Source organism: Trachemys scripta, chromosome 2 (genome assembly GCF_013100865.1).
Source record: "Trachemys scripta elegans isolate TJP31775 chromosome 2, CAS_Tse_1.0, whole genome shotgun sequence".
NCBI lineage: Eukaryota > Metazoa > Chordata > Testudines > Emydidae > Trachemys > Trachemys scripta.
The window spans coordinates 85,410,492-85,436,450 of record NC_048299.1 but is presented as its reverse complement, the minus strand read 5'-3'; the positions used below and the strand labels follow the sequence as shown (position 1 = coordinate 85,436,450).

Sequence of the window (25,959 nt, the reverse complement as noted above, 5' to 3'; positions counted from 1 at the left end):
TTTTTTTGTTTTGTTTTACAGTTCATCATGTCCCTCTGTGGTCTCTTGGTCTTTCAGTTTGAATTCTTCAGCTGTAATCTTGCCATCTCCATTTCGGTCCTGATTTGTGAACATATTTTTAACAATCTTTGAAGAGTCAAAGCCAGGAGCTAGTTTTCCTTTGCCAGAATCAACCTGAGCTTGAATGTATTCTGAAAACTAGGGAGAAAAAAAAAAGTTCACAATAGAATAATTAAAACAACAGACTAAATGGATATTTTAGAAAGACCAACTATTACTGCTCAATACTAACTACCAGGGTCCTAACCACTGGAAGGATGAGAGAACATATATGTTATTACCCTTAGATCTTACAATCTAAATTGGACAGATCAGACATGAGGTAAAATCTTGCTACTCTGAAGTCAACAGAAGTTTGGTCGTTCACTTCAGTGAAGCCAGGATTTCACCCACAATACAGATTGAAGATGGGTTATCCAAGAAGGACCTTGCATAAGAAGAGTTTGGGGATGGGAAATGAATGCAAAGAGAGAGGGTTTTTTTGTGTGTGTACACAAGTATAGGGAATTCCAAGTGTGAAAGCTGACATGGAAACAAGTGCAAAGGTAACATTTCAATAAATTTTCCTCAAGCAAAGTATTAATCCATTTATCTTTAACTACTCCTCCTACGACTTTAAAACAAAACAAAAAAACATATACCTAGAGCTATAAAAGGGCTGAGCGGGGCACTTGGGGTCAATGGGAAAAAATTTAAATCAAAATGGGGGTCCCTTGGGTTGCTAAAATTTGAGAACCGCTGTGTTAGAATAACTATAACACAATGTTGAGCCTCAGTATAGGTAAAGACTGTCGTATTTAGCATATCGACTGGTCAAATATACATTCGTTTGTCTAAGGCAGACCAGGCTACCAATTTCCCCTGACATGCATCATTTAAACACACTTTAGTCCTAATTCCAACATATATCCATAACTCTTAACACACACATTATGCAATAATATTAATGCTCAGTGAGTTATTAGTTTTCAAATGATACCTCCCAAGGCATATACTGTAGAAAGATTATTACAATAGCGTGTAGGGTGTGAATACAGGGTTACTTAGGATAACAGTCTTACAACAGAGAGTAAAGAGAATGGAACTATCACACTGCTGAAAGCTTTTTAAAGAGAGACAACAACATCAAATCTACTCAGCTTCAAATAATGAATTAAAAATAGTTCAGGGTCTACACCTGCATTTGAGCCCTCTAGAGTCTCTTTTTAAAGCAAATTTTCCTTTAATAAACAAAAAATGTCTCTTACGTGTTATATCTAAATACTGACACAAACAGAGGCAGGGAAACTGTGCACAAAGTGCTGTCCAATGCAGAAATTATACAGACTGACTAGATTATTTTTCCCTCTAATCTCAGTTACAATAATCTCAGGTGCTATTTGTAACAACAGCAGCCACAAAACTTAAGATAAAAGTGTGATTTTTGTCATTTACAAACATTTTGATCCAACACCCTTTCTCACATCTTCCCCCCCCCCCCCAGCCCCTTTATAGATCAAGCTCTGGTACCAACAATCACATCCAAGCTTCTCCCTCCCCAATCACTTCTGAAACACAATGTACATTACATCTATTTGTAGACAAGAGCCTTTAGGCCCTGTAAGAATAGGGCAGCTACAGGAGATAGGAGGAAAATTAAAGAGGAGAGAGGGAGAGAGAGATAATAGGAAGAAGGAGGAAAAGAAGTTTAGTCTTTTAACCACTGGTCTTTCTGCCTTTTGACAGCCCATATTGTTCTTGGTAGGGTTTTTTGAAAATTTAAAATGTAAATTTAATTTAAAATGGCAGCTTCCTGTTAACTTGGTAATAACCATAGCCAGGGCTGGATAAACTCCAAAACTTAAAGACAAAACCTGACTTCTCCATGAGCTTCATGGTGATGGAGCTAAGAACAAAAAAAATCTATGCAGGTGGTTTTACCCCTCTACTTACCTCCTCCAGAAAAACTTCTCCATTATTATCCTTGTCAATTTCTTCAAAGAGATTTGGAGAGACATCACCATGCCAGACAAACATGTAGCCATCAGGTAAGCCAGACACTAATTCCAGCAGTTCAATGTCAAAAACTAATACTGCACTACCAGGAACTTCTCCTTCTGTCACAACAAATAGCACAGTTACGTATTAACATTCAGTTATATGGCAAAAGGACAATTTAGTTGTTTTTTCACAATTAAAAAACATGTCTATTACTTAAAGTGCAACTACAAGTACTTCACGAGGGGTCCGATCCAAGCCCAATGAAATCAATGGGAGACTTTTCATTGACTTCAGTGGGCACTGGATCAGCCATATATAAACAGCAAACTGGGGCTAGACCATACAATATTTGATTATATGAGACACATGCAGAACTAGATATTTGCTATAAGTGACATATATAATGTGAGTTTTTAATCTTAAAGGCCCTGACTCAGGAAAGGCACATAAACATGTTTAATTTAAGCACTTGAATAGAATTTAAGCATTTGCTTACGTGCTCTTCCTGAATAGAAATGCTTTCCTGAATTGGTGGCCTAGCCAAGTTTCAATCCAGTTATTCTGATAGACGCTTAATATAAAAGTTAACCCTTCCTTAATAACGGTGACCCACATTTTTATTAATAAAAATAAAAAAGATATATGGCAACTCCATATATCCTCTAGCTACAGATACAAGATTGTCTTTGTCTGATATATTTCCTCCACTGGGACTCTTCATTGAATATGCATGATATTGTTGTTTTAAAAAAGAAAACAAATCAAAAAGGAACTTCTGATCCAAAATGAATAAAGGAGTCGCACCAGATATATAAGAAAATACTAATATATTCAGAATCATGCTAGCATTTACTCCAGACCATATGTCCAATGTAATCTTAATAGTGTCAAAATACCAATGACACATAATTTAGTAGAATTTTTAAATACATTATGGTGTTTTAAATTAATAATTTTATATAATTTTAATACATTTATAATTTGTCTTGGATTCATATACAAATCAAAGAGGTGTTCAATTAATCTCTCATATTTATTCTATATTAAACTCAGTGTGATGCCGGACGCTGAATCTTTATACAACAGAAGTGGTCTATGTTCTTTAGGAATCCAAATCAACAAAGTCAGAGTGAGCGGTGGTGAGTTTGATATCATTAGGACACCATTCCTCAAGTTCTTTTAATTGCACAGGCCAGTAATAACTCCATGTACTAGGAACTGATAGTCCTCTGAAATTGCAATGTTTTGTAATTAATTCTTGGAGCCCTATAATTCCAAATTAAAGACTCAATCCCACAAAGTTCCTCCTGCACATACATTGTAGCCCATGCATAGCTACAACAACTCCAATGAGACTGTTCACACGGACAAGTGGCAGTGCAGGCCCAAGTACAAAACAATCCATCATAATGCCTAATTTTTAGCACTTAGAAAAATGATTGGGATTCACCAAGCCTGGGTTCAGCAACTACAATGAATGGGAAGAGACGGGCACCTAAGAATGGGATTCACATGCAGGGGTTTGGAGCGGAGCCAGGAGCTGGAGCGTGGAGCAGCTCCGGAGCAGTGGAGTTGCAGGTTTTTGCCTGGAGCTGGAGCGGAGCCAGAGTACAGCTCCAAAGCCCTGTTCACAAGAGGCAGCACGCTGAGTGAGGAATTGCCTGAGCTAACCAATGGGAGATGCAAAGGGAAGGCTGTGCCCCAAGCCCTGCCCTTCGCAGGAGTTAGGAGTCTAAGTCTGGACTGCAGGAAGGCACCTAAATCTGGTTTGGATTCACAGTTGTGAACCCTCTCCTGGAATCAGGTGCCTAAGGGGTTTCTTGCAAGAAACAATGGAGGATGAGGAGTTCCCTCATAACTTTTGGCCCTGTGGTTAGGGTACTCACCTGGGAGTTCCTCACTCCAGTGACAGTTCAGTGTCTAAGATGCTTTGTGAATCTAGCCCTACTGCTGACAGCATTCCATTATGACACATGGAGGCACTGGCACTCAGTGGTGTCCCATGGTAATCAGCACACTGGTCAGAATGTCACATTTTCAGAGCCATATTATTAAAGGTGGAAAGTTTATTTCAACCAAACACTTTTTTGTTAAATTACTAGCATGGAAAAGGTCCAAAGAGAGCACTGTAACACTGCTGGATAAATTTTAAAAATGTAAAAAAAACCCAAATGTTTAAAAATGGTATTTTTCCTTACCTTTTCAAACCACTCCTACCCTCCTGCCCCAGAAATAATGAAAAACAAGACTAATAACACACATACTTCAGTCACTCAGTAGGTAATAAGTTACACCACCAGTTGTCTATTAGGTTCCATTTACTTACCAACACCAGCTTCTCCATAACCAAGATGGGGCGGAATAATAACTGTTCGTTTCTCTCCAACGCACATATCTCTAAGACCCATGTCCATCCCCAAAACAACCTGTCCAGATCCCAGAACTATATTATACGTTTTACCAAGACTAATCCTGAAAAATAAAAGAGAGAATTTTTACTACTTCCATGTTACCCAAACTGTACAGTTTCTATATCAAAGTCCCTTTGTGGCCAAAAAAATCAAGTTTACCTCTAATGCTATATGCTTCTAAATAGCCAAGTGGTGTAATTGCTGAGGTAACAGATTGTATGTGATAGGAGCTTCAGACATCATGGTCACTTGAATTAAACCTGATTAAGGATTTTAATCCTCCCAATCAAAACTCTGAAATACTTTGTCATTCAAAAAAGGGCTTCTTGCCTTGCAAATATCTTTGGGAAAAAACACTTTGTAAGCCACAAGCCTGATTCTGCAAAGTCTTAAGCACATGAGTAAGTTTACTCACACGAGGAATCCCCTTGGCTAAATAAGCCCAGCTGGGATTTTCAGAAGAGTTTCAGGGAATCAGGCATCGAACTGCCATTGAAATTCAATGGGATTTGGTCACCTACCTTCCTTGGGCTCCATTCAAAATCCCAGTTTGTGTGTCTAGTATATTAGGTAACTAATTTGAACCCCAAGGCAATTGAGGTCTTTATTGTTTCTAAGAATCTTTCTAATATTTTAGTCCTATCATATTATAAATTATAACTTGCTACTGGGGTCTTAGTTCTAAGATGTATTTCTATGAAGTGATAAATAAATTATATATACTTTGTTTGCAATGTTGTTGTAGCTGTGCTGGTCACAGGATATTAGAAAGACATGGTGAGTGAGGTAATATCTTTTATTGTACCAACTTCTGTTGGTGAGAGAGTTTCTGTATATTTCAGTGACTCGGGAGGTAATAATTATACCGCTGGTTGTTTATTAGGTTTCATTTACTTACCAATGCCAGCTTCTCCACAACCAAGAAGGGGCAGAATAATAGCTGTTCATCTCTCTCCAATGCACATCTCTGAGATCCATATCCATCCCCAATATATTCAACAAAAGATATTAACTCACCCACCTTGTCTCTCTTAAATATGCATTATAATTCTAAAAGGCAAGTTTGCAATCTTGGGACTTTTTACTGGCACCTGTCCTTGCAGCGTCTGAGTGCCCCTTTTTCTGTCAGTCTCTCTTTCCTTTTATCATTTTTTGCTGAATTGCGTGACCCTGAGTACTGAGCCTCTATAAGGAAAGGATGGATGGTCCTGTGGTTTGGGCACTACCCTAGCACTTAGAAGACTGTGTGCAACAGATATGACAGTGCCCTGCAATAGCCTTATAGGCCTGGCTTGACATGTGTAATTGGAGGTGGGTGAGGTATCATTTCTTGGGAAACAGAATTAGGGAGGTAAATGTATCAGCTGGCGGGAAACAGAATGTCTGTACTACCTAAGATAAGGGGAGAACACTCTAGGAACCATTTACAATGGACAAGATAAATCCGGAATGCAAAGAGAAAGTTGTATATGGACAGGGCATGGAAGAGCATGTAGTACGGGAAATGGTTCCTACAAAGCAACCAGACAATCCCAAAACATGCAATGCAGCATATAGTAAACGCAATGCACTGTGTACATGTATACAGAGGAAGAGGTTTTACTGTGTAAGTCCGGATGTGTGGTATGTTCTATATCCACTGTGCTTGAGTCTGATCAACTGAGTGTAGCTTTGCTGTATGCCAAATAAAGGAATCTGAGTGACAAAACTGAGTTCTTGGGGACCTGAGTGAAGGGGTTCTCGGGGGAAACCCAAACAATCCTGGGCAAACATTATGGAATTAAGTTAAACCTTACTGAATTACGTTTACTATCTTTGGGGTCCACTGTATTGAAAATGCAAATGTTTGTGTGCTATTGTGGGGTTGTATGGAACACCTCTTTTGGAGAAATGAGGATTTAAAGCAATCTCTGGGAGACAAGGTGAACTTCAAAAGACTGTGCTGAACAATACAGCAGAGAAAATTGATCTTTTGGGACAGCATGGATAAGAGTGGAATTCCTAGGAAGTACTGGGGGGAGAATATTGCGAACCCCCACCTTCTGACTGAGCCCATACAGCTTCACCCTGAGGAGGGGACCTTTGCTGTGCTGATCACCTGTTACTGGAGGACAGTTCAAAGACCCAATCTGGCTTCTCAAGAAGCCAAAGAAAGGACTTTTGTTTAAACAGCCTGGTTTTAAACACATTCGGGCCTTCGTTCTGATCCAGCAAATGGACAGGACCTCTGGTCCATGGGTGGTCCCAATCTTTAGGGTCGGGCTCAAGAACGGACAAGGGCCAGAGTCCTTGTGGAGACTGGGGGTGAGGGGAGACTCTAGTAAGCTTATTAGCATACATGTAGGTTCTTTTATGGTGTTTAATATGTTCTCTGTAATACTATTGCCCTAAGAATAAAGAAGTTTGCATAGAAAGAGCTATGTGGTAGCTTAACAGTGGGCAATTACACTGTTATCAGTCTCTGAAGAGGAAGCAAGCAGGTCTGCTTAGGCAGACTGTCTTTTGCTGGGAATAACATAATGAAAGCAGGGAACTAACTGTTCAGCCTGGAAATACCTGGGTCAAGAAGGAGACAGACATAGGTCTCCACCCAAGAGAGGCAATGGCTAGAGTGCCGGAAGCCTGCAAGTGGGTGCTCTTGCAGAACCACTGAGGGGAAATACAAGTGCAGTTGCCCTGAACTGTGACACAGGGTTCAAGTCCTTGCTTTACCACAAACTTCTTGTGTGACCTTGGGCAAGTCACTTAGCCACTCTATGCCTCAGTCTTCCATCTCTAAAATGGGAATAATTGCACTTCCCTACTTCAGAAATGTTGTGGGGATAAATGCATTAAAGATGTGGGCTGCTGAGATATTATGGTAATGGTGGTCATATAAATATCCATAGAGAGAGAGATTCAGCTGCACAAGTTATAATGAAAACTATGGACTATTTCTGGTGTTTATGTTCTTCACTTAAAAATAAATAAATAAAAGTAGTCCTTCCCTACCTCACCTCCAAAATAAAATACAAATAAGGTAAATTTAACAGTACTAATATTATTCAAAAAGATGAGGGGTGCACAGACCCAAAAACAGAACAAGAGAATTTATTCAGTCATAGCAAACACTATCTGAATTTACTCCAGCTCAATCCAAAATGTGGTTCATCTAAAAGAATCTATTTTATGTCACAACAAGGAAACTAAACCAGTCAAGAAGGATCAGCACAGCAAAGAGATTCAGCTGACCTTTGGACGAAGGAGACAAGAGTTGCCAGCAGCTTTTGCCTCCATTCACACTCCTAATGTGTACAGTAGGCAGGAAGTAAACATTGTCAGAACCCCTTTGTCCCCCAACCTGACCCACCATAAACATGATCACGATCCAACCATCCAACAGTTTCTCCATGAAGATCTCAGCTGCAACAGAACCTAATGAAACACCCTAATTCATGTGTATCTTGTTCATCACCGTGGTGACAATTTCTATGTTCCTCTCTCACATCCCTATTTCTGCTTTCCCCAACTCTTTCCCTTTGGTTGCTCTCTCTCCCCATTTTTCCCTATATGAAAAGATTGTCAGACAGGAAAAATAAATTGGTCCCATGTTAACATGAATATTTTAACATCACTGTCAACCTTTTTCCTTTCTGAATATCCTAATTGCTTTGTATGATATTCATTTTGACTCTCGCTTTCATAGTTACATAGAATATTTCATATGCCAAGTGACGTACTTACGTTGAGTCTAACAACGTGCCATCCAGGAGTGAGGCGTTGTAATGGTACTTCAAGTAATCTCCTTTCTTACTCAATACTGTGCAATTGGAAGGTTTGTAATGGGTAGTAATGTTCACAGAGTCCAAAGGGTTATGGAAGTCAATCACATGGATGTCAAAAACCAGTACTGCAGATCCTGGAATCTTTCCTAAATAGTAAGCAATCATATAAGGAAAAACAAATGGCATCTACGCAGGTACATACTGACCTCATACATCACACAGTGAGAATATATAAAATGTTGAGTCTTTTACTGAGTGATTTTATTCTTTGTTTCAGTTTACATTTCTCAGGATTAAAGCACTGAGTCACCTCTGCACACAACAACATAGATACAAGAAGCTTCCAATGAAAGACACTTAAAATGCAGAGGACACCAATAAAAAAGTACTATATTAGCAGTCAGTTCAAAAATTAAAGGAAAACATTTCCATCATTCAAGGTTTTAAAACCATGTACTCTACTTTGCATTTTTAATAGCACAGTGAAGCTGGAAGTTTACATTTCCTGTGACCAACTTAGCCACTTGATTGGTACCTCACACACCAAATCACTATTAAAGCGGCAAAATTGTAACAGAACATCAACACTTCCACCAGGCACTGGCAACTGAATAGCAGCAGAAAAGGGGTTAAACTGCTTGAAAAACCTTGACAAGTATGTGCTTTTTCTCACACCCCAAAGTATTGTGTGATTATGTTACCAACGGCGATAGATGCATCCACAACCACCAACGGGTTTCTTTGCTATAAGTCTAATTCCCAATTAGCACAGTGGAATGTTGTCACAAAAATGAAACATTTCCTAAAATGTTATTAATGGAAAATAATGGTTTATGTACTGGGAAAAGCTTTTTAAAACACAAGCACACAACTGCGATTGTCTAGAGAAATTGACATAGTTACACTCTAGCAATACCCTTCCTAGAAGTGAGTGAGTTTTCACAAAGGAATTTTAATTGTATGTTATACATACACACATCCTTTGTTGTTACATGCATCCACTGTTTACAGCGGCAGCTTAGGTGTCCACAAAACTTGTGGCTGTGGAAGGAATGAGGAAGAAAACTTAAAACACAGAAGTCCTTTAGCATACACAATTTATTAAGATCTACAGGAAAGAGGCTCTCACTGCAGAGTTCATAAACTCGCAGACTCCTGGCCCCCGTAACCCGTTTGTCTGAACCATAGATTATCAAAATAATTTTCATGTCCCCACCTACAGTCAGACAACTGAGACTGTGTATAATCATATCTAGCTAACTAAAATCGTTTTGAAGACTCTGGGCCTAATTCTGCCACTTTTACGCCCTTTGAGTACTATATTAATATACACACCTTTTGAATACCAAAAGAGAAGGATAAACACTTCAGAGATTAGCTAGTTTTAATTGCGCTGAAGAACAAAGGAAGCAATGCTTCCTATGAAAGACTGTACTGAAATAAAAACTGAGCTCACCTCTTCCTTCTTCTCCATATCCAAGATGAGGTGGAATTATTATTCTTCTCTTTTCCCCAATGCATACCCCAAGCAAACCTTCATCCATCCCTGCGATCACATAACCTTTCCCAATGTAGGTGTCATATGTATGGTTCCGGGAATAGCTATAGAAAATATTTTGCTTTAGTGACACTATTATCAGTATCAGCAGTTTTGTAACTTACCTAACACTATAGCAAACTTACACACATGTATGTTTCCTTTTCCCACTTTGTGATTGTAGTTTTTTAAACTGTTGTGTAACTTTAGCATTCTTTTTAAACCAGTTAAATCCAGATACATGACTGTATTCTATTGCTGTAGCAGCACAAAGCAGCCATTGTGTAGCAGTGAACCTGGCCCATAATGTTTAGCCAGTCACAGGTGCACGTTTTGCTTATTTATGATGGTTAAATCGATACTGAGGAACCCTGGCTGTGGAACAACTGTTTTGCAACAACATCTCTGCAGGATACAAAATGTGAATATTAAAAGTCAAGAATTACCTCCCTAGATTTCTCTCCTTATGTATATAAAACTAAATGAAATTAAATTTTAATAAAAGTAACAGTTTTCTCCCTCAGTTCAAGCACTGCTTTAATCATTTTTTACAAATAAAGTACTGGATTCATTTTCCCCAGACATCCCTCATACGGTCTCATTTTGTAGCAAAAGCAATGAATAATTACTGTTAGAATAAATTGATATCTGGGTGACTGCCCCTGAATCATCTACTAGAGGAATGGAGAGATGAATAAGCTCCAACAAGGAAATGCAGGTAATATCCCTCCCTCCTAAACTATTGGCCAAGCATCAAAAGGCCAATCCCAAGCATTTGGACCAATATCTGTTACTAAAGAGAACAAATCTACCACAAAAGATGCTATTGCGTGCTGCACCTCTTGGAGGCCAAGTACACGCACAGCCCAAGGGAGGAAGCGCAGAACTGTTGTTAAGCCACCATAAATGGCCCTGGGATTCTGGACGCCAGTGCAGCCCATAGTGTAATTTAGGCAAGCCTAGCTGGGTTGCCTGTGAGTAGCCCTACAACTCAGAATTGCCCAGAATGGGTGTAGAGATCATTACTACAGCCCCACTCCTAACACACGTCTTCTACCCCCAGCCTCACTCCTGACACATTCCCTATGCCAGTGGGAAAAGTCCCCCAGGCTGGCTCCTTTTGGATGACTAATTACACATGTTAGATATTGTCCTTACTTGTAACTTCTGCAGGAGGTTAGAGGAGTGGCATTGTAAGAATGCATGCCATTTTAATGAATAAATTTTATAACTAACATTTGTCAGCTCTTTAACATGATGTACAATTATTCAGATGCACGGGGTTACACAACATCTCTCACTATTTATTCACAATGACCAAGATATAAATGCAAAGGAAATTTTCAAAAACTGAGTTATTACAGAAAAGATGAGACATCAGTTTACATTTTTATAAGAGGAGAAAAATGTTGACACGTAACACAGTTCCTATGCTATGCTTGAACTCTAGTGTACTCCAGTGGGGAATATGCAACTCAGGGCTTTGGCATTCTATTTGCACGTCACTAACTATGACTGAATCTCTCTGTATCTCAGTTCACCTATTGTAAAGTGGATATCCTATAATTCTATTAATGTAGATAAATTAATATTATGTTTGGAAAGCACTTTAAGATCAGATTACAGAAGCCATAGAAGCATAAAGTAGTATTGCTCTATTTATTCTACAATGGTTTCACTGCAATTTTTAGCTGTTTGTGCCAGGTTTAAAATAGAAAACTTAAGAACATAAGAACGGCCATACTGGATCAGAGCAAAGGTCCATCTAGCCCAGTATCCTGTCTTCCAACAGTGGCCAATACCAGGTGCCCAGAGGGAATGAACAGAAAATCATCAAATGATCCATTCCCCGTTGCCCATTCCCAGCTGGGAAACAGAGGCTAGGGACACCATCCCCGTCCATCCTGGTTAACAGCCATTGATGGACCTATCCTCCAAGAACTTATCTAGTTCTTTTTGGAACCCTGTTATAGTCTTGGCCTTCACAACATCCTCTAGCAAGGAGTTCCACAGGTTGACTGTGCGTTGTATGAAAATATACTTCCTTGTGTTTATTTTAAAACCTGCTGCCTATTAATTTCATTTGGTGACCCCTAGTTCTTATGTCATGAGAAGGAGTAAACAACACTTCTTTATTTACTTTCTCCACACCAGTCATGATTTTATAGACCTCTATCATATCCTCCCTTAGTCATCTCTTCTCCAAGCTGAAAAGTCCCAGTCTTATTAATCTCTCCTCATACGGCAGCTGTTCATTTTTGTTACCCTTTTCTGAACCTTTTCCAATTCCAATGCATCTTTTTTGAGATGGGGCGACCACATCTGCACACAGTATTCAAGATGTGCATGTACCATGGATTTATATAGAGGCAATATGATATTTTCTGTCTTATTATCTATCCCTTTCTTAATGATTCCCAACATTCTGTTCGCTTTTTTGACTGCTGCTGCACATTGAGTGGAAGTTTTCAGAGAACTATCCACAATGACTCCAAGATCTCTCTCTTGAGTGGTAACAGCTAATTTAGACCCCATCATTTTATATGTATAGTTGGGATTATGTTTTCCAATGTTCATTACTTTGCATTTATCAACATTGAATTCCATCTGCCATCTTTCATCTTCTTGATAAGAACTTAACCTTGCACACATTTTTCACCATATGGCTTTATAAATTGAAGTGTTCTTGGACACACAGATTAATCTTATTAATTATGAACTGACCCATACTTATGTCCTTTTTTTCTTTATCAGAGATAGATTTGTTATTGATTTTAGTATTTTTTAAGGACCTGATTCTGCAAGGTGCAGAGTTTTCAAGTAGGGAAGTAGGATGCTCTTGTGGTTAAGGCACAAGAGTAGGACTAAGAGATGTGGGTTCAATTCCTGGCTCTGCCAAAGACCTCTCATGTAATCTTGAGCAAGTCACTTAATCTCTGTGCCTCAGTTCTCCAACTGTAAAATGGGGATAATATTTCTTTTCTTCCACCCTTTGTCAGTCTTGTCTGTTTAGAGTGTAAGCTCTTTGAGGCAAGGGTTGTCTTCTACTATGTGTATACGGTGCACCTAGTCAAGTGGGGCCCTAGCCTCAGGTGGTGTCTTAAGCAATACTGCAATACAAAGCATGAACAATGATTCTTAATCCCACTGACACGCTCAAAGTTTTGAATTACTTCTGATAAGGAGATACACCCTCCCTGCTCCCACTCCCAACTACCGCCTGAAACTCACAAGTCCCACACGCTTTACAAATGGATAGGAAATGGGAAGAATTCTAGAGCATTCCTACTCACTACGACTGCTTATGACAGTGTTATAAGAAGCCTCATATATATATATATATACACACACACACACAAGTATACTGTACACATATAGACTGGAATTAACAATAGTTAGGTCTTGTATACTGCTTTTCATCATCAGAGCTGAAAGTACTTTACAAAGGAGGCCAGTATGATCCTCATTTTACAAACTGGGAAAACTGAGACACAGAGAAGGGAAGTGATTTGCCCAAGGTCACCCACCAGGCCAGAGCCAGGAATAGAACCCAGGTCTCCTGAGTCCCATCCAGCACTCTATCCATATAAATGTCTAGTAGTTTGGTTACCTGGAATCAAATAATGTGCCATCCAGCAGCGTGCCATTATAGTGATATCTGAGAAAGTCCCCTGTCTGGCTTTTTCGCTCACAGGATTCAGGCAATTGTTGGTTCTCAATAGTGATGCCATCTTTCGGGTTATGAAGATCTAGCAGAGCCACATCAAAAACCAGAGAAGCCTGACCAGGAATCTCTTTACCTACGTGTGAGATGAGGAAGAAGCAATTAAGTCAGAGCAATAGTTCTAGAAAGAATTCAACTTTTTGCTTTTCATGATGTTGTTATTTATATTTTGTTTTCACATCCCAGATAGCCAAATCTGCTATTAGGAAAATGAATAAAGAAAAAGGGGGGGGGAAGCGGGGGGAGGGTACTGCAGAATTATGGCCCCCCAATCACATGGCCAAATCTGCTTTCAGTCAGTCATCCAATGTGGGGTTGTCCTCTAATTCTTTGAATTCCATTATTTTATTTATTCTAGGTATATTTATACTGAACCCACTGTGATAACACCCGGTCATCCAAAATACTGGTCTCTCCAATTAAAGACAACAGAAGTCTATGTACAATGTGTACATCTGACCAGGGTTTCTGAATTAGTGAGCATTTCCATCATACTTTTGAGGGTCTATATAATAACAAATGGGATAGAGAAGGTATACTGGAACTTCTGTTCCCCGTGTCCCATAAGACAAGGAGAAGAGTTCCCACGATGAAATTAAAAGCGGCAAATTCAACATTGATAAAAGGAAATACTTATTCACACAATGCATAATTAGACTGGAACTCACTATCACAGGAAGTCATTGAAGTCAATCAAGATTCAAAAAAAGATTGAATATTTATATGGATAATAAGAATATCCAGAATTATCATAATTCATGATGATAAAAATCAAGGAAGGGATATTAAACCTCATTGTTCAGCACTAGAGCCAAATTTCTAACTATTCAGGATCAGGATGAGACCTAATGTGGGAGGACAGGTGCCCCATATCTGCGTACTATAGCATTCTTGCCTCTTCCTTTGAAGTATCTGGTACTGATCACTGCCAGAGACAGGATACTGTCTAAGAAAGACCCTGGGTCTGATCCAGGATGGCAATTCCAGATCTGATCTGGGATATATTGTGACATAACACAGAAGACTCTTTGCCATCAATGATGGGCATGGATTCACAAACACTGGCTCAGATGTGTGAGTGGAGTCCAGGAAACAGCCTACTGATGGACAGTTATTAGTGAGACTAGCAACAAGAAATAAACAGAAACTGGGAACTCTAAGGGTAGGTCTACACTTACCGCCGGACCCGGCGGTAAGCAATCCATCTTCTGGGATCGATTTATCGCGTCTTGTCTAGACGCGATAAATCGATCCCGGAAGTGCTCGCCATCGAAGCCGGTACTCCAGCTCGGCGAGAGGAGTACGCGGCATCAACGGGGAAACCTGCCTGCCGCGTCTGGACCCGCGATAAGTTCGAACTAAGGTACTTCGAATTCAGCTACGTTATTAACGTAGCTGAATTTGCGTACCTTAGTTCGAAGTGGGGGGTTAGTGTGGACTAGGCCTAAGATGACTTTCCACTTATTAAGAGAAGTCAAATTGCTGTGGCAGTTGTCTAGAAGAAATAAGGAAGCACCTGACTTCCAGTTTAAAAAGCATATGGAGTTTATTCTTCATAGAAAAAATTACCTGCAAAGAAATTAAACTTCAGCATGTGTTATATATTACAATTAAGTCAATGCTAAGCACTCATCTGTCAATAAGTCAGCCTACTATTTATGAAAAAAAAATACCTGCACTTTGCTGATAAGCCACATCCTGAATTACTTTTAGAAAAGTATTTTCAATCAATACATAATCTGAAATAATGGTACTTTCACAATGCTAAATACATAATGCAAAGGTTTGTGTTAGAAAATGGAGAGTTTGGGGAGGGAAGAGGGGCACTTTTACCATCTCCTTCTTCTCCATATGCTAGGTAAGGAGGTATTGTGATAATGCGCTTTTCTCCTACACACATTCCTAGGAGTCCCTTGTCCATACCAGGAATCAGCCATCCAATTCCCACATACGTGTCGTAAGTTTTCATCCGATTGTGGCTAAAAATTAAAACAAAGAATTAAAGAAGAAAAAGCTAATATCACAGAGCCAATCAAAAAAATAAAGAAAAATAATAACCAATAGCCACACACACACAAGCATCACAATGAGTTGCTAGAGCTCACTTCACACTTGGCACAAGGAATACAATTTACAACCTTCTGTTCCAAAAACACAGGCATCTACAACTTGAACTAATGGAGACATTCTGGGTAACATTTTCCAAAGTGCCTAAATGATTTAGAAGCTTAAGTTCTTTTTCAGGAGTGATTTAGAAGGTTAATCTCATAGATGTAGGAGCCTAAGTGCCTCATTGAGTTTTCTATTAGGATTTAGGCACCTGTGAATATTTTACCCTCTGTTATATTTCAGCATTAGTAGTACAAGCCTTTAGAAGGGAAGAATCACACACACACATACACACACACACACACACACTTGAGCAAGTCTGACATTTGATCCCATAGAGGATGCTGGTAGTTATACATACAAGCAAGTGCACTAGAAAACACTAAAAATAGATTGGTGGAAGCCTTAAATTTACTAATCAAACAATTTATGAATAGCCTATATTTTGTAAAACATTGGCAGCACAAAATTTCTCTTTCATTTTTCCGCGAAACAGGTTTGGCTCTTGAAAATGTGGGATTAATTGCGCTGGCCAGAGCCTGCCTGGCAGTCATTGCAAAAGCTTCACACAAAGTTCTGCCAATATTCCAGGCAGTCCTCTGTTGGAAAGCAACACACATTGGAAGACTTCCCAAAAGGGTAGTTAAAAACCAGAAGACCTTGACCGGGCTAACCCCATTTTTAAAGTTCCAAATAACTAACCTAAAAGAAGACAAAAAAGTTACTGACAAAATATTACTAACTTTAAAACATATCCCTTCCAATCTCTACCCACAACAACATCCATACCTTCCATGGTCTCCGATTCTCACTAAGCATGATGTCCCAACATGAACTCTGATTATTAATAAAATAATACCCACCATGAAACCCCAGTGAAATACACAGGCTGCTTGCCTACTGAGGCATTTTAGAAATGGAGATACTTTATTTTCTTTAACAACCCTGTACAGTTTTGTACATAAAACACCACATATAAATATCAATATTAAAATTGTTACAAAACCTATTCATTAATTTTATTATAGAATACGGTCGGCATTGAAAGTGAAAGGGAGAGAAGCTGCCTAATGTCCATGGAGTAATAAGATATCACTTTTACTAGTTTGAGCCAGTACTACATTCATACAATCCTCTAGACCGATGTGTGTAACTCTTATGAAGCCAAGCTACTCCAATAGTCTTGCAAGCTCCTTTCTCTTTGTTTCACAGTGTAGTAATTAACATTAGTTATATTATCCACTTGGAAAAAAGAAGAAAAAGCCTCCTTTAAGTAGCCCAGAACAGATATAGTAAAAAAAAAATCCACAGAAAAGTATTAACATCTTACCTTGAGTCAAAAAGAGTCCCATCCAAGAAAGTTCCATTGTAATGGTATCTTACAAAGTCAGACACCTGGATTGTCCGAGTACATCTTTCAGGCTTCAAATAAGTTTGAATTTGAACCTCATCTTCAGAATTCCAAAGATCTATCAGAAGTACATCAAAATGAAGCACTGCATTTGGGGGGATTACACCAGCTGCAAACAAAATAAAAAACAAAAAAAGTTAAAATCATTATCATGCTACCCACCTTTTCACAGGGTGCCAAACTAATATAAAATCATCTAACTTTACTTGGGCCACTGACAGCATCACACGTCTGCCATCCACAAAGAAGTCTTCTAAAGAAGATAACCAACAATAGCTTTACACTTATTTACAATCTTATACCTTTATACTTTATAACTTCATATATTTACTAAATGGCTGTAATTATACCTCCAGGATAACACAGGAGGGAACAAAATTAAATCTTTGGTAAAGACCCAATCCAGAATTTTGCTGAGCTCCTCACCCCCCTATGAACTCTGCCAGAACTCTGCCTTTGCTACAGATGAGAGCACTTAACACACTATATAAGATCAAGCTCCAAATAACTGTTTGATACTCCTAGACTATTCTCCTCCATTTGGGACTTGAAAATTTTACACCTGAGCAGTGAGTAAGAAGTTTTCCTTGAGGAAACTGGAGGCTTACTTATTAAATTCTACCGAATGTTATAAGGACACTGTCAACTTGAAATCTAGTCAGTTAAAAAAAACATTTAAAAAGTTAAGTCACTTCAGTTAGTAACCCTAAGTCTTCAGCCAATTTTTGTCATTTTTGTTTTTCCATTTAAATCATAGAACTGGAAGAGACCTCAATGGGTCATCTAGTCCAGTCCCCTGCACTCATGGCAGGACTAAATATTATCTAGACCATCCCTGACCAGGGGTGGCTCTATGTTTTTTGCCACCCCAAGCATGGCAGTCAGGCGGCCTTTGGCGGGGGTGTAGGGGGGGCGCGGATTCGGTGGCGTTTCTGCAGGTGATCTGCCGGTCCTGTGCCTTCAGAGTACCCGCCGCAGAATTGCTGCCAAAGCCATGGGACCGGTGGACCTCCTGCAGGCATGCCGCCGAAGGCTGCCTGACTACCACCCCCCGCGGCTTGCCTCCCCAGGCACGCGCTTGCTGTGCTGGTGCCTGGAGCCATCCCTGTCCCTGACAGGTGTTCGCATAATGTTCTCCTCTCTCCTGTTTTTGTGTGAAAAACCACACAGGGAGAAACTGACTATATATGAAATGTCAAATATGCTAGTCAAGCAATCCAAAAAAAAATAGAGAACAATATTTTGGCCCTGATCCTGCAAGTACTTAGGCATCTGAGTGCTCCTACTGAAGCTAAAGGGAATGTTTACATGCTTAAAAGTTAAGCGCACGCTTAACTGATTGCAGGATCAAAGCCTATCTCTTTAATCTTTTCCAGTTATGGTAAACAAAGATGTTACTTGTAAAAATAGTACGTAAAAACAAAATTCATTTAAAAGTTTAATTTTTAAGCTGAACCGTTATTTTTAGAATAATTCTAGCCTTTATGGTCGTGAATACAACTTTCCAAACAAATATGACCCAGGAATAAGGTGATACAGTGTTGTCTTTGTATCTAGCAAAGTCTGCAGAGTGAAGTTGCCTTATTACCATAGCATTGGCCCTGGACTTCACAGGTGAAGCCCTTGTATTTTAATTCTTTAACACTAAATGTCAGGTATCTGAAAATTGCCCTCTGACCCACCCAAAAAACATCAAATCAGGTGCAGTTTTTACAATTCTTTTTTGTGACTTCAGATTTTATCAACTTAATTAAATCTCCTACATCCTATGCAACCAAAATATTTATAGCCATGCTGCTGTACTTACAAACTCCTTCACTCCCATAGGCAAGCTTGGGTGGAATTTTCACAAAACGTCTCTCGTTCACACACATTCCAACCAGAGCTTTGTCCATCCCTGCAATAAGCTGGCCTTTTCCCACAAACGCATTGAATGTGGAACCCCTGTCATAGCTAACGAGAGGGACGGAGAGAAAGAAAAACATAAATGGGTTATTTACAAACTGCTCTGTGTCTATCTCTTGTCCTAGTTTAATTTTATCTTGCTCCAAGCTCACCCAGTTAGAACATCAGACAGACCAGCTATGGAAACCAGGAAACTAATGCAAGCATCTCCTAAACTTCACTCCTCCATTTGACCTCAATGCAATCTCAGCCTGTTATCCCTCACACATGCTTCCTAATGATGAAACAGGTATCTTCACACAAACATCAGACTACAGCTGAATTTTGCTAATTCACACCAATGACCAGAGGATCTATTGCAAAATTACTGAACTAAAAAGCAAATTAAACAGTTTTTAAAAAGCAAGAAAAATGTACCACATAATATATTTCGTTCATTTATTTTGACAAGAGTAGTTTAATTTTATAACACTTCAAAAAATAGTGGTAAGTGCACTGTAATATATTGTGTAAAATAATGACGCCTTCATAACATGCAATTTCATTGCTACTATTATATCTTTCCCGAGAAGGGGGGAGCACTGTTTTTGAGGCTAACTGTAGGATGTGCTAATTAACTACATTTTTCTCCTCCACACCCATTTCTTTGATATTAAGACTTAGACGAACATCAAAAATTTACAGATTTGCTTTATACAGCAAGTTTGCCAGTTCCGATAATGTGACGTGTACTGGAACTAATCTTCCAATGGGATGATGTATGAGATGTATGATGTTTGGGGTAAATTTGAATTATAATAAAGTTTTCCATAAAATGGTCACAACTGCACTGTAAATAGGAAATTCCCCGCAACAGTATAAGCCTGGGTGGTAAAAGCTTAACCACATTAAATTCAATACCAAGTACTTTCTTTGAGATAGTAATTCATTTCAGTTTATCTGAATAAATAAATGTTGCACTTAATTTTCTTTAATGGAAAATGTGAACAACAAACATAACAGGAAGGCAATGAAGCCTCTGAAACATTCCCCATCCTCTATATGTTTACATTGCTCCCCTGTCACTGCAAAGCCTTTATGTTGTCTTCAGGTCATTTTCTTCAGATAACAAGAGCAACTTTTTTTTTGTTTAATGCTATGTCCTCCTTTCTGCCTGCAAGCAGCATTCTCAAAACCAGCCAGTAGGTGGATATTGTTATAGTCAGGGCTTTACTCTCAGAGACTGCATACATCACTTCCACAACGTACTGAGGCTCCTAATAGCCCCAGGCCTAGAATTCCTAAACGGCTTGTAAATGCGAGCTCCCTGTTGACTCCACCATTTTGCAACAGGCAATAACTTTTCTTAAAGCAGACATTACTTGATACACATCATTCGCTTCCTTCTGAACAATATTTCCCAGAAATTTCTAGAGAAATTATGCTGGAAAACACTATTTAAACAAGCTCCTAGCAAATGCTGTTATATCTACAAGCACCTAATTAATAAGATTTTAAATTTATATGTTAAAGATTCTAAATGAGAAATTGATACTTGTAATATTTTGTCAATTGGGGAATGTATGACTATGTCAAGGATCAATTTAAAATAGTAAAACGCACAAATGTATTATGCATTAAAAACAAATCCACAGTATCTAAAAGAAAATATTTGTATCGACAGTGGAACTGAGCAAAACTATACCAGACCAAAACAGGTCTGCAGGACTAATTTTACTGACAGTTTACACAGATGGCATTTTTTTATTTCTTCAATATTCTATAGTTAAAGCCAGACCTAAAACTCCAAATTATGTGCATGGAAATAAGCACACATATTTGAAGAAGAAACACAATGGCATGAATTCTGATTTTTAAAAATAGATTAAATGTAACCGCTACTTCCGCAATACATTTTACAAGTCTGTATAAAAGTGATTTGTAGCAAGGAGACCTAACTTGGAAAGAACTGTACAGTAAAAGCTTCCAAGTTTCTGCTTCAGTGATGAAAACTTTCATGAAAGCTAAATAAAACTGACAATTATCCATCATAGAAGTCTGCCTCTATTTAGGCTACAGAGGTCTTTTAGAAAGCAATTTCAAATCACTACCCAAATATATTTGCTCTGATTTCATTAATGTAGTCTTCTCTTGGACCTTTAAATTAAAAAACTAGCTAACAGCTATAAGAACCATAATAGAAACTTTGTAATAAATAAATAAATAAATAAATAAGTACACCGCTATCTCGATATAACGCTGTCCTTGGGAGCCAAAAAATCTTACCATGTTATAGGTGAAACCGTGTTATATTGAACTTGCTTTGATCCACCAGAGTGCGCAGCCCCGCCCCTCGGAGCACTGCTTTACCGCGTTATATTGGGTCACGTTATATCGAGGTAGAGGTGTAAGTATATATTTGATTCAAATCAATCTTTAATTCCTATATGGTAAGCACCTTAAAAAAAAAAGTCTTAAAATAATCTAATCAACAATAAAAAAAACTCTTCAATTTCAAGAATTGCTAACTCGATGCAGTGTCAGATTTTTACTTTTTAAATTACTCTAAAACTATAAATTAGTAAGCCGCAAAAATGTAAACCACAAACTACCATCTAGAGCAGAATAACAGACAAATAGACAATAAACAAATAGACCCAATTAATTTCTACATTTATTTCTGTCATATATGTTCCTACATAGATTATTGCTTTTCATCAATATTGCTTACTAGTTATTAAAATACCACTCAGAGGACCTAGCGAGGTTTGGGGCTCTATTGTGCTGGGCATTTATAAACACATGGGGTATGTCTATGCTTCAAGCTGGGGTGTGTGATTACCAGCCTGAGGCAACATGCCTGCAAGAGCTTTGATGAAGTTGAGATGCTAAAAACTGAGCGGAGCTATAGCAGTGGGAGGGGCTAGCTGCCCTGAGTACATGTCTAGAGTGTCTGATGGGTGTGTGTCTAGGGTGGGTAGCCCCTTCTGCTTCACATTTCACAGGCGTTTCCTCAGCCAGAAATAATTGGAAACTATTAAACATATATGTTTATACAGTTTATATACATACAATAGTCCCATATTTCCACGTGGCTCTCACACCTTTGTGCAGTGCAAAAAGACTTATGACTTCATATGACCCAGGGGATGGGGGGAAAATGAACCAAAACTACTGCCCCTCCAAGGCAACCCTGGAGCCCCAACCCACTCCCATCTGGAAACCACCTTCTCCAAAACCCCGCACACTCCCTAGAGCTCTCCAAACACCTACCTTTTATCAGAGAGAGAGAAAAAATATGTTATACAGGATATAAGCCCTCACTCGTCAGAGAATAAGCCTGACCAGGGTGAGAGAACAAGGGGGAGTCCCGGTGGCACCTTAAAGACTAACAGATTTATTTGGGCATAATGTTCCGTGGGTAAAAAGCCCACTTCTTCAGGCAGGGTGAGAGAGAAACTCTTACAGGGAGCTTATTCCACAATTGCCCATTAAGTACATTGCTTCTTGTGCCTCTCTTGGAAGCATCTGATACTGGCCACTGTTATGGCTGGTCTACACTGGGGGGGGGGGGATCGATCTAAGATACGCAACTTCAGCTATGCTATTCGCGTAGCTGAAGTCTAAGTATCATAGATCGAATTACCTGGGGTCCACACGGCGCAGGCTCGACGACCGCGGCTCCCCCGTCGACTGCGCTACCGCCGTTGGCTCTGGTGGAGTTCCGGAGTCGACGGGGAGCGCGTTCGGGGATCGCTATATCACGTCTTAACGAGACGCGATATAGTGATTCCCGCTAGATCGATTACTACCCCCCGATCCGGCGGGTAGTGAAGACGTACCCTTAGAGACAGGATACTGGACTAGATGGACATTGGGTCGGTTTTTGTCTGGGAATTCCAGGGGTCTGAAGACCCCCACTTCAACCCCAGAAAAAAAAATACAACCCATCTGATCTCCTTCCCCCACATAGCTCCTGGCACCCCCAAAACCCAGCTCCAGCACCCCCCCAACACAACCCACCTTAGCCTCCATCCCTGACCCCTCTGAAAACTCCTAAGGGCCACTTCCCCCTCAAACCCCATCTACTGCTGACCTCCCCACACACTCGGAAGGGGGCAGCTCCTTCTCCCTTTGGCCCCCACCCCCGGCTCCTGTCCCGGCAGCCGCAGGGGGAGCCCGAGCCACAGGCGGGCCAGGCGGTACCTGGAGTCGAACTTGCTGCCATCGGGGAAGGTGCCGTGGTAGTGGTAGCGCACGAAGTCCCCGCTGCGCACCGTGCGCGCACACTGCTCCGGCACGAAGCTGCGCTCGATGTGCACATCCTGCCCGTCCCAAGGCTGCTCCCCGGCCGGCACCGGCGGAGCCTGGCACGCCACCCAGCTCACCAGCAGGGCGGGCAGCAGCAGCGAGCAGCAGCGGTGCCTCCACCGCCTGGGCACCATCCCCAAGCCCGCCATGCAGCGAGAGGGAAGAGACGGGAGGACGGAGAGTGGGGGGAATCCGAGGGGCCCTGCGAGCGATTCCCGGCCTCCAAGCACCGTGCGGCCTGTCCCACGGCTGCTGCTGCAAAATTTGCAAACGTGGTGGATGAAAAAAAAAAAAAAATCCCAGCCCCCTGCCTCCAAGAGGGAGGAGACAGCAGCCGAGGAGGAGGGGTGGGGGTGCCCAGGCGGGCGTGCCCAGGCGGGCGGGGTGGTCGCGGAGCACCGCTGCTGTTGCTACTGGGTAGGTGGGTTCTGTTCTAGGCGCTACGCTCCAGCCCAAGTTCTTTCTGTTACATGTGGTTCGTAAGTTTCGCTGCTCTCCTGGAAACAGGCCAGAATCCAGGCCTCAAAGTCCAGGGGGAAAGGGAGGGAGAAGAGGCATCACAGCACATCCCCAGGAGTCAGGACCCTTCAGAAGTGAAAGGCGGGGTGCACATGGTGCAACGTGGCACTGATTCTGAGTTCAGCCCAATGTTGCTCTCCTCACTTCATGTTCCTTTGCTTCTTTCAGGCTTTTGGTTTGGTTTAATTCCTCCAACGTACACTTTTAACTACTATGTTGAACAAGTGATCACAACTTGTTCATTTGTTTCCATTTCTTTACAAATGTATTCATGCATTGTACCACATTTAGTTTTTGCATTGTTAAAAAATTAAAAATTAAATTAAATAATATTTTCACTTAAACTGACTCCAAAAAGTATATTGTAATATTTTAAAAAGTAATTTACCACTTGAATGCTGCTTTTCAATTTCAGATTCCATTGCAAACACTAGCTAATCCTCAGAACATTCCTTTGGGCTTGGTAAATGTTACAATCCCCAGTGTTTTAAACAGTTTTGGAGATTACGGTAGAGAGATTAAGTGATTTGACAAAGGCCACAGCAGTAAGTGTCAAAGCTGGAATCAGAATTAAGGCCAGGTATAAGAACATAAGAACAGCCATACTGGGTCAGACCAAAGGTCAGACCCATCTAGCCCTGTATCCTGTCTTCCAACAGTGGCCAATGCCAGGTGTCACCCATTTCCAGCCTCTGGCAAACAGAGCTAGGGACAACATCCCTGCCCATTCTGGCTAATAGCCATTGATGGACCTATCCTCCATGAATTTATCTAGTTCTTTCTTGAACCCTGTTATAGTCTTGGCCTTCACAACATCCTCTGGCAAAGAGTTCCACAGGTTGACTGTGCATTGTGTGAAGAAATACTTCCTTTTGTTCGTTTTAAACCTGCTGCCTATTAATTTCATTTGGTGACCCCTAGTTCTTGTGTTATGAGAAGGAGTAAACAACACTTCCTTATTTACTTTACCCTCTGATTCTACAAACACTTATGCACATGCTTAACTTTATGCATTGTTGGTAGTCAATGGAATGACTCATATTGGTAAAGTTAAGTACGTTCATGTGTATTTACAGAATTGGGGCCTTTGTCTGCAGAAAATGTTGGTAGACCTATTATTCCACACACACACACACACACACACACACACACACAAAGAGTAAGCAAGGTAGATAATCCCTTTTATTTGATTAACCATCAATTTCTAACATGAGCTTTCTGACTAGGATAGGTACTTACTAGAGGTACAGTATCACTTTGTGATGCTATTTATTTGGTATTCACTGATCATACATTTCATTGTTGATCATTACGGTAGAACCAAAGCCCAGTCCTGCAACTTAAACTTGTGCCAAAGCAGAGACCCATGCAAATCAGTGGGGCTTGGTGCACCGGCAGAAGACTGTCCATGTGCATTGTAAGTTGTAGAATCAGGATCTATGGGCCCAAATCCTCATTCTTTGTGCCCCCAAAACTCCCATTGACTCCATTGTAAGGTCAATTTTCCAATTTGCCATTTTGTTTTGCCTGAGTTGCAGTATGCCCTCCATATTGTTACCCCTTCTTGTTTGCCAGTTGTTACTCTTTCTGTTCAAGGCGGGAAAATTAAGACGGGAACAGTGTCATGTGATCTATGTCAGTATTTTTCAAAGTTCGGGTCGCAACCCAGTATTGGGTCGTGGCATGTAAGGCACTGGGTCAGCTTGCTCCGCACCCAGGGACCCTAGCAGCTCTGGTCAGCTCCGCCGACCGGGACATTAAAAGTCCTGTCGGCGGTGCTGCCCAGCTAAGGCAGGCTAGTGCCTACCTGCTCCAACACCGCACTGCGCTCCGGAAGTGGCCAGCAGTGGGTCTGGCTTCTAGGCGGGGGGCCACAGGGCTCCATGCGCTGCCCCCACCCCGAGCACCGGCTCCACACTCCCATTGGCCTCCCATTGGGGAGGGCGGTGCCTGCGGGTGGGAGCCGCACGGAGCCGCTTGTGAGCCTCCGCCTAGGAGCTGGAACTGCTGCTGGCCGCTTCCAGAGCGCTGCACTGTCTGCAATGCCAGGACAGGCAGGAAGTCTGCCTCTGCACCCCAGCTGTGCCACTGACCGGGAGCCGCTGGAGGTAAGTCTGCGCCCCAACCCCGTGCCACAATCCCCTGCCCTGATCCCCCCCAACCTGGAACCCCTTCCTGCACCCCAAACTCCTCATCCTCAGCCCCACCCCAGAGCCTGCATCCCAGCCCAGAGCCCTGACCCCATCCTG

The 25,959-nt window shown here is 40.8% G+C and overlaps 1 protein-coding gene across 1 annotated transcript; it reads right to left on the bottom strand.

The window, feature by feature from the left end:
- On the bottom strand, positions 1-23,340 carry FKBP9 (FKBP prolyl isomerase 9). Its single transcript, XM_034761157.1, has 10 exons — positions 23,087-23,340; positions 18,804-18,949; positions 16,916-17,105; positions 15,310-15,455; positions 13,363-13,552; positions 9,672-9,817; positions 8,175-8,361; positions 4,367-4,512; positions 1,993-2,156; positions 1-198 (listed from the first exon to the last, which is right to left on the bottom strand). Exons 1-10 carry the CDS (start codon positions 23,338-23,340, stop codon positions 16-18), a joined length of 1,752 nt encoding a protein of 583 aa, XP_034617048.1. The 3' UTR covers positions 1-15.
- Between the last annotated feature and the right edge of the window lie 2,619 nt (positions 23,341-25,959).

What these genes read in the sequence shown, in the direction of transcription:
- FKBP9 (XM_034761157.1), bottom strand. Translation starts at nt 23,340, where the DNA reads ATGGCGGGCTTGGGGATGGTGCCCAGGCGGTGGAGGCACCGCTGCTGC. An exon ending in CTATGGGAGTGAAGGAGTTT is followed by an intron (nt 17,106 to 18,803) that starts GTAAGTACAGCA and finishes TTTTGTTTGCAG; the next exon opens with CTGGTGTAATCCCCCCAAAT. An exon ending in TTATGGAGAAGCTGGTGTTG is followed by an intron (nt 2,157 to 4,366) that starts GTAAGTAAATGG and finishes TTGTTGTGACAG; the next exon opens with AAGGAGAAGTTCCTGGTAGT.